The sequence below is a fragment of the Rhopalosiphum padi genome, chromosome 3 (assembly GCF_020882245.1).
Source record: "Rhopalosiphum padi isolate XX-2018 chromosome 3, ASM2088224v1, whole genome shotgun sequence".
Classification (NCBI taxonomy): Eukaryota; Metazoa; Arthropoda; class Insecta; order Hemiptera; family Aphididae; genus Rhopalosiphum; species Rhopalosiphum padi.
The window spans coordinates 347925-357828 of NC_083599.1; the positions used below are offsets into that span (position 1 = coordinate 347925).

Below are 9904 nucleotides of genomic sequence, written 5' to 3' on the forward strand. Positions count from 1 at the left end.
ACTTCAGAATAAATTGTCTGTAGATTGTAAAATTAATAAAATTGTGTGTAGATTATTAGGGAATTTTGTTTTATTCTATACTAGTGACAAATGACAATACACCTAACCGTTGGATATATTATACTTATTATTTTTATACGTTAAAAATAGAAACTGTTAATATTAATGCTGCATTAATTTTTTTTAAAGTTAAACCAATATATAATGTTCGTTTTTACGTTTTATCGTAATCTAACGTTTAATGTACCCACATGTACATTGAGAAATTTTTAATAATTTGTAGTAACTTCTATTTTCTTTTGATATAATTATAATGGTTAATTTTTGTATTGCTTTCAATTGTTCCAGTACAAGTTACTAGTACTATCCTCTATAGATATTAATTATTATAATAAAATTTCTAATATTTAAATATCCATAAAATTTTAAATTATAATATTACCAATGACATCTGTTTCCTTATAATTCATTAAATCTGGTGTATATTTTGGTGTAGAAACTAGAAACAAATGAACATGTGAAGGATCTATACCTTTATAGTTTTCAAAATGTTCGTAAATCGTAAACACTTGAAATTGACTGAAACTAATTGTTATACATTATAATATAAGCAAATATATAAATATTAATTACAGTTAACAAAAAAATGTCTTACCTGTCTAAGAGGAGAAGTATACGTGTGATTTTGTTGCCAATAGGCTTTAACATTTATAACACAATTTACTCGAGCTATGGCATCTTGGTATAAATCTTTTTCAATCTGTCTCTGTTCAAGATATACGAGTAATATGATTATCATTTACCGCGATATTTCGAGACCAAGTTCGACGACCTTTGTACGGAATAAGCTCGGTAAGTTCAACAGTCGTCCCCTCCTCTCTTGCCTGTAGCCTGTACGACAACCGTGGACATCCACTTACGCACTGTACTGTTCTTCCGCGACCGTCGTACGAGACGTCGCCTTTGTCGCGTGTGCGTCTTTTTCATTGTGGCCCATTCTGTGTCATTCGGCATTGTTGACGTATGTTTTATTAAAAACATTTGCGGACCTGTTCTTTAATTATTATTTTATATCCTGTCGCGCGGGATATCGCCGCTGTTGTGCGTGGTGCGTGGGCGCATTTATCCGTTTTTTTGGCCGTTGATGCTTGATACCGCGTATTAATGCTTATTCATTAATTGCAAGGTCGTTGCGTCGTCTACGCTATTATTATTGTGTCGTTGTGCGGGACGTCATTATTACTTTTCGTTTCGTCCCTTGTTGCATTACGAGTACGTGAAAACCACGTTGAGCATTGGAATGGCAAGAACTACTTGGTAGTTGGTAATAAACTTTCAGTAGTATTAACATCTGAACTATAAAAAAATAATAAATATTATTTTATTTGTAATATAAAATTTTTAAATTATATATTTTATAAGCATTTATCATTATTTAATTATTTAGCTAATTGTGTAAACTGTATAATTTTTTTTAAAAAAAGTATGAGACTTGGTTGGTCCATTATGCTTTCTACGCTTTAAATTATTAAAATGATCTTGTGTGAGGTCAACAATATAAAATACAATATTTAACATTAAATTATACTTACATAATAGTACTATAGATGACTGACATTTATTCATTATTTGCAGGGGCCCTATTTATATTATATTATGCATTCTTATAAAACATATACCAAATTTAAAAAAAAATCGATTGAATCTATAATTGTACATAATACATATTTAACAAATACAATATCTTCTATTTTATACTATTGTATCAAAAAAAACATGAAATAAAATGCCTATGTAATTTTGAAATGACTATACCTTTAATACCTTTAGTGATCTAACCGTACAAAGTGTCCGCGTTATGCAGTTTAAACAATTGACCATAGGTACAAAGTGACCGGTTACCCGTTAAAGTCCATTAAAACCACACCGCATCACCGCTTGTGTAGGACGCACATGAAATGTGTACCCAAGTCAGATAAACGTGTTACTTTGTAGTTTGTACTCATAGGCCAATGTTTGACACAGCTATTCACTCCTTCATACACACCTATTCTTACCTGTGAGTTTGATAGTTCAATTCGTTAATTTACTGTAATATTTAACCTACAAACAAAAGTATACGTTTTGGTAAGATATGCATTAATTAAATTAAGACAACACACGCAGATACAAGCTGTCCCTCTAGATAACAAAATAAATAATATTATACATATTATTTATTAAAATATAACCATTTAAATTATCATTCATAACTAGTATACGTATTAGTTATCACAAACAGTTATCAAAAAATAAGAGCTACAAAACAAGCTATATAAAACGCGTATGATTTACTATGTTAAAATATTAAAAATAAACAAATGAAAAGTTAGAATATTGTAAGAATTTGGGGTTTTTACCGCCCAAAAACTACCCACAATTGTACTTTTATAATTTGTATAACATAGAACGTTAATTTTCAACATATAAGGCTATTTTTGTCGATAATAGGAGAGCTTTCCAGTTTGAAAATGTTCGAAAGCATTTAATAATTCAATGCAATTACAAAGGTTAACATTTTATTAACAACAACAAATTTTTTATAAATATTTACCTATTTTAAACAAATCTATGATACCATCTCATGACAATATAGAAAAATTTGTTAAAAACAAAAAAGCTGCAAGCAAAATATTGAGATAAGAAAATAGAGCAGCGAAAAAAGTACTTATTTAAAAAATAAAAGAGCATAGGCTTAACCATGGCTGTTCCTAAAAAAATGCAAATCAATAAAGATAGGTTTTAAAGCTCAAACACGTAATAGTTTTTTCAATTAAATTGAAAGTGTGACCTACCATACGGTACAACAGTGTTTCCCAACTGGTGTTCCGTCAGCCGGTGCCAAGGGTTCTGTGAGAAATTTGGGAGAATATAAATAAATTAACAATATTTTTGATTTGAATTATGATTCTAACATAGAATAATTCCAACAATTATATGGATTATGGGGAATCCACAAAAGGTTCAAGCTTCTGCAAATGTTCCACGAGTAGGGAAAGAAAGTTGGGAAACTCTGCGGTACAGCCTAACCACGAAGATGTAGAGGATATAATTGCGACTTTGAAAAACAACAAAGCTTCCGGTGAAGATAATATCAATTCTGAGCTATTAAACATTGGTACTCAACAACCTGAGACCAAAATTCACGGACTACTAAAAGAAATATGGAATACCAACCCAATTTATTTTATTATATAGGTAATAAAGAATAAGAATATATTTTTATTATATACATTTTTAATTATTTACATTTACATTTATTTACAATTATTTACAGAAAACAGAATCCAGCGTTTGGCAAAATAATACATGATGCTTATAGTAATATGATTATATGTGCTAAGTATAATATTGTATATAATACATAACAAAATGTTTATAATATAAATAATATATATGCCGAAGAAGTATATCTATTTATAGATGCGAATATTTTTCTAATTTTAAATTGAATATGTTTAAGTTGGAAAATACACAAAAAAACATTTACTTTGATATGGATATGATTGTGTAAATTTAAATTACAAATAGTTTTTCCTACATTTACAGAAAAGATATACCTCAAATAAAATCGTTTTATACAGATTTAGGCATTTATTTCAAAAAATGTAAGAGAGAAGAATCAAAAAACTTTTGCAATATTGAAATATTATTATTTACAATATTTCAATGGCTCGATAAAAACAAATGAGACGATGATTTAACGGTAAATTATTTACATCTATTATATTATATATTTATAAAATTTCTTTAATTATGTAATTATTTAATTATTTAAAACATTGCAGATGAAATTTCTGATTAAAAATGTCATAATATTTTCAAAAATCATTAATTTAAATTTTCATGTAGCTTCTTATTTTCATTTATCAAAAAATCTAGTTTCTCTAAACATAAAAATTCTTCTTTGCTTCCGGTCCACTCTTCGAGCCCCTTATCAATATTATTTAAATCCACAATTGTTTTCTTCTTTTCATCTTTATAAAAAATCTAAACTATCCTGTACTGTCTATACCTCGTTCTTTCTTTCAATTATATTCTAAATGCTATGGTATTCACACCTATAAAATTTGACATTTCTATAAAAAAAATCTGCTTTAAAGATACCTCTGGGTATAGCTTTTGTAACTATGACAACAATTCATACAGCTAGAGTTATTCACCAAGATCATGTTTACAAATTATCTAAATGTGGTCGTCATAATCCACCTACCAGTTCTGTGGCTGGTCTACTTCAACCATATCGTTGGAGAATGGAGAGTAACTTTTGCTCCTCCTCCTGATGATATATTTTGGTAAATATTTCATACCATTTATGAACTGTTTCTTTTTACATTGTGCAGATTTTAGAAATTAAAATTATTGGTATTATTAATATGCACATATTATATAGTTAAGATATCCAGCAACAAATCCATTAACACTACAATTTTAAACAAACAAAATTATTTTTATTAACTAATAGTTTTATTTTCAATTTTTTAAAGATAAATTATAAATAAAAAGTACCCATTACATTAATTTAACAATTTTGTGTTTAAAGTATCACCTAAGTATACTGGAATGAACAGCATCTAAATTAAATTAAAATAAATATTCAATCAATCATTATGTTTGATTATACATATTATTATTACATACGTAAGATTCTACACAGAAATAAAATTAATGCATTAAGTATATATTTTATACTGTATAATATAATTTTAAGTATGCATTATTTGGGCTTATCTTTATTACTTATAATATTCAATAGCAGGTATATGGTTTGTAAATCTACTTTGTTGAATTTAGTACTCATTGATTGTTAAAAATTGAATGTCATAAATTGTGGCAATTTGTATAATCTATTATTATGACTCATAAACAGTGGCAGTGTCATATGAGATAATGAGACAACTTCTATCCACTTAGAATATAGGAAATTAAATCAAATATTATTCATTTTACAAACTTGAAAGTCATAATTAGGGCTCGGAAATTGATGCATTTTGCATTTTTTTTTTTGGAACTTTTTAGACGTTGCTCTTCTGGTCACAAATGTGTTTCATTAGCATGTGAATCTGAACAACTAATTTTTATTTTGCATTTTTTGGTGTTTATTACTTTTAAAGTCATTTTTCCACATTTTTACTGATTCCACATTTGTTTTTTTTAGAACTTTGAAATTACCACGGACTAATATTAGTACCTATCCAATTTTATCTCACCGATTACAGTTGTCGTTGTAGTGAATATTATTATACCTAAATTGTATTATTTTTTTTTGTAATATTTTATTTAAAGGACACTTTTTGTTATTTTTGTGTCATATTTTGAGTAATTTGTAAGCTTTGATAAATGTATAAAGAATTGTATAGTAAAATAGAGTACAATTTAAAAAAATATATATATTTATTAATTTCAAACAAATATTTGTAATTTTTTAATGTTCTTAGGTCATCTACTTCCGAGCCCTAGTCATAATTATATTGTGTATAATATAATATATTATTTATCAATATATATATTTTTATTTTGTTATTCTATTATGGTATTCTTAGAATAGATGAGCACAAGCTCAGCTTTTGAAAAGAGAACCAATGTGGCAATGTATTTTAATATAATTTTTTGTTTTGTTACTCATAAATTGTTTGTAATTGTAAAATTTGGTGACAATAAATATTATTATTATTATTATTATTATTATATAGTTGCGGGTAGTGTGAACTGTTGGTGACAGACGTGGTGGGCCATTCCAGTAAACATTAAACAGTAAACAGCTCTACTAAATTGGCTGGTAAAAATCCTAAAGCAAACAAATTTTTTTAGCCAAACACCCAATTCCGAATTTGATTTATATTCATTTAGTAGCTGACTATCTTTTTGAATATGTCTAAACCAAGCTTGATTTAAATGAAACCTACATGCCAGAATTCTGCAGTTCGGGAAAATTTCTTTAACAGCGTTATGTATACTTTTTTCAAAATCGAAATGAAAAGTTGATTGAGCTAATGATAGCTTTAAATTTATACCAGTCAATTTCAAACACAATTCTACAATTGTAAGCCACATATCTATATATGTTTGAGTTGATTTTGAAGTCAAAAAACAATACACTATTGGTATATAAAAAGCATTTTGCAATGTATGAATAATATAAAGTTGTTCATAATGTTTGGGGGAATGTGAAAACGTCCCATCAGCGAATATATGAGAACTTCGACTTAATATTTCAAGATTAGTAGCACAAGTAAACATTATCGGACTTGAAATTGTTTCCATATGACAAAACAACTCACCAGTATTACTTATTATAGTTTCGCGTCTATCAAATATTTGAACTTTTGATTCTTCAACAGTTTTTGGAATTTTAGGCATACTCTTACGACGGAAATCGTACATACTTTTTCTCCATAACCTCACATCAGAATGCACAAGTTCAATATCATTTTCTGCGTTTTGAAGTTCAGCTAGAATCATTTTATTCGGCCTTGTTAATAAATCATCCTCGCATTTCCTTTTAATACGGGAATTGATAATTTGTCTACCAACGATATTTTCAGCAATTACATTGTGGTTATGATCGTTAAGCATACTAATAACCAGTGATGTTCCCATCATTTTGTATGAGAGTATACTACGCTGAAGAACGCCAAAATATAGGTATTTCATTATTTTTACGATAAAAGTGGTGGAGAGGTTTAATTAATAACTAAAAAAATTACTATTACATTTTTATTATATCAAAACAAAATTATAAAAATGAATTATTTAAATAAATTGATAAAAAATTGTTTTCTTAACTCATCTTCTTCGTCGACGGTTTTTTTTTTGTTCTTTACCACGTGGAGCTGAATCTGCTGATCTGTGGTTTCGCAGCCAAATTTTTACGTATGGTCGTGGATTGAAGTCTTCAACTGGGGGGCCATTGATGGAGATAAACATTAAATCTGACACATTTTCAATTGTTAAACGAGTTCTAAGATCAGTTATGGTGAGATTCATATCAGAAAATCCTCGTTCACATTCGGAAGTTGTTGTTGGAAGTATGTTTAGTGTTTTTATAAGATCAGAAGACGCATTTCGTGAACGAAAGTTTACTAAACTTTCAAATTCAGATAGACCAAATCTGCGTGACACTCTTTTAACTTCTTCTTCTCCTCTATCATCATCGGTTTCTATTTTAAAGACTTCTCCAATAACCTACAGAATGAAAAAAAAAAAAAATTTAAATGTTTGGGTACAGTAATAATTATTAATTAGATTATATTTTTCAATATTTCTTACCTTTAGATCTTGTAATATTGTTGTATTTTTATAGTCATTGAATAAGCGCTGACGCATTCTATCGACTATATTTTGCAAGAATTGCAATCTGTTGATTCCTCCAGACTTTGTGATTGTAATATTTATGCCTTTATGAATTCGTTTTTGTATAGCTTCTATGATTTCTTTTTCTTTTTCACCAGGTTCTGTCTTCAGGCTTTCTAGAATTCTAATTGTTCTACACATTTCTGATTGAGCGCGCATTAATGTTGTTTTCCTTGATTGAAGTATACAAGACAGCATTCCGAGTTCAAAAAGGACATCATAAAAGAGTCCAAGCTCCTCTAGGAAAGAAGAAGATTCTAATTTTTTTTTTAATCCAGTTTCAAGAGTTTGACTCACGTGCTTATGTATCCCTGGATAATTTTCCCACACGGCTTTAATCGTACGAAAACTACTGGCAGACCAACGCACGTTTAAAATACGACCAATTTTTTTCATTTCAATTCCAACCTCCAAACAAGCTTCGTCTAAGGCCCTAGAATTTTTAGGACTTTGGTGATAATAAGAGTAAAGTTTATCCATTAAACTTTGAAAACGAGAAGCACCTTGCACATCTTTTATGACATCATGCACTGAAAGTTCAAGGCGATGACATAAACAATGCCACGTAAATAGTTGCGGTATCTTCTCACAAAGTTTAGCAGCTACTCCAGATTTCGTGCCTGTCATTACACTAGCTCCATCACTTGCAAATGCAATCCAATTCTACAATGCAAAAGACTTAGAAATTCCAATTTTTTCTAAGCTCAACCACAAGGCTTTCTCAATATTTACAGCGTCTTGCCCATCCAGCTCTATTAAGTCCAAAAATACTACAATAGGAATCTCTGAATCGAAGTTTGATAAAATATATAAAATAAGTGTACACTTTGTGCTCAGTGTAGTCGATTCGTCAATCATTATAGTGAATTTTGAGTTTGACTCTATAAGACGTGTGATTAGCCGTTGGCGCATTTCTTTTGCGATAACGTTAATTATTCGAGTGGCAGTTATTCGACTGTGCAAGGAAGATCCCATGTTTAATCCATAGAATGATCCAACGTAATGATAATACGTGATGGTTGAATCATTCAGATGGTTCCAGTAGTTACTTTATCTATTTTATTTCAATTAAAACGTCAAGTGTTTTTAATTAATAATTACCTACCTTTCTCATCACCAACTCAAGTTCAACCAACGAACGTGCTGCGTCGTTTAAATAATAATTGGTACGTGATCACAGTGTCCTGCACAGCGATCACTACAATAATTTAAAAAAATAATTTTACTTTTGATCAGATCATAATCAGTCATTATTCTTTATATATTTATTTAATATAAATTTATCTTATTTCCCTTTTTTTAATTATCATAAAACAGTTTACAATGAAAGTACAATTTTTCAATTAAATATGTGTAGTACATAAATACTTTGCGTATAACACAATAGGTACATCACAAGATAATAATTTAAATGTCTATCTAAATATGTCGACGTATACTATTAAATAATTCACTTAATAAAGCATACTATTTTTTTGCATGAATACAAAAATCATATAATATTTTCTTATTTCTCTAACATAAGTAAATTTTAAAAACTACTAATTTGAAATATATTTTAAAATGAAAATAAATATTCTTTATTATAATATTATTGATCTACGAGTTATGTGATGAATTTATACTTAACGCATTGATAAATCAACCAAAAACAAATTCCTATTTTTATAAATCGTTTATTGTAATCAATTTTAAACGATGTGCTAAAATCTGGCATAATGGCAACTAAAAAATAGCAATGATAAATAATGTGCAATAAAATTATACTTATTTTATGTGGTTTACTATTTTATTCAAACCACATTAATAAATAATTGTACAATAAACTGATCTTTGTGAAAGCTTTTAAATTATTCTTGTCCTTAATGTGTTGATATATACTTAATATGAGAATTTTATTTAGTTTCCATTGTCCATGTTAGTTTTAAATATGTTATCAAAAAGAAAAACAAGAAGTTTAACAAATAATTGATAGTTATTTCTTTTATGTATTGACGAATTAATTTGTGTTCATTGAACTTACCTTTTATTATTGTTTTGCAACCAATACTTATTCAAACTTATACTGGCTCATAACTGTAAGCAATATTGTTTTTAAATTTGTAAAAAAATTATTATAATAACATAATAATGTACTTATAATAGTATATAATTGAATATTATAATTATACTAACACCACAATTGTATGTGATAAACTTTTTACCAAGGCTTATAGTATTAATGAAAAAAAAATATTGAAATTTTACACATTTTTATATCTTTATAATATATCTTTATAATAATATATAATTGTATAGTGTGTTTCTAGTCTAAAAAAAATACATTGTTAAAATAACGTAGAGCAAGCTTTAACTATTTTTTTTTTTTTTAGTATTAAAACTTTATATTTGTCCTTATATCTGTGTTGGCGCTGAAAATATTTATATCGCGATATGCTAATGAGCACAGAGCGCGGCAACGAGGAGCATCTTATCTGTCTACCCACTTCTTTCCCGTCTCCCCCGCACTCCA

General features: G+C 28.1%; 2 protein-coding genes across 2 annotated transcripts; both read right to left on the reverse strand.

Annotated features, from left to right (window-relative positions):
- Window positions 1-6825: 6825 nt before the first annotated feature.
- Window positions 6826-7365, reverse strand: LOC132924320 (E3 SUMO-protein ligase KIAA1586-like). Its single transcript, XM_060988549.1, has 2 exons — window positions 7309-7365; window positions 6826-7224 (listed from the first exon to the last, which is right to left on the reverse strand). The coding sequence occupies exons 1-2, from the start codon at window positions 7363-7365 to the stop codon at window positions 6826-6828; spliced, it is 456 nt and encodes a 151-aa protein (XP_060844532.1).
- A 1-nt stretch (window position 7366) lies between these two features.
- LOC132923925 (E3 SUMO-protein ligase KIAA1586-like) lies at window positions 7367-8250 on the reverse strand. The gene is made up of 3 exons (XM_060987936.1): window positions 8125-8250; window positions 7415-8055; window positions 7367-7373 (listed from the first exon to the last, which is right to left on the reverse strand). The coding sequence occupies exons 1-3, from the start codon at window positions 8248-8250 to the stop codon at window positions 7367-7369; spliced, it is 774 nt and encodes a 257-aa protein (XP_060843919.1).
- Window positions 8251-9904: the final 1654 nt, after the last annotated feature.

What these genes read in the sequence shown, in the direction of transcription:
- LOC132924320 (XM_060988549.1), bottom strand. Translation starts at nt 7,365, where the DNA reads ATGCGTCAGCGCTTATTCAATGACTATAAAAATACAACAATATTACAA. An exon ending in CAATATTACAAGATCTAAAG is followed by an intron (nt 7,225 to 7,308) that starts GTAAGAAATATT and finishes TTCATTCTGTAG; the next exon opens with GTTATTGGAGAAGTCTTTAA.
- LOC132923925 (XM_060987936.1), bottom strand. Translation starts at nt 8,250, where the DNA reads ATGATTGACGAATCGACTACACTGAGCACAAAGTGTACACTTATTTTA. An exon ending in AGCTGGATGGGCAAGACGCT is followed by an intron (nt 8,056 to 8,124) that starts GTAAATATTGAG and finishes TTTGCATTGTAG; the next exon opens with AATTGGATTGCATTTGCAAG.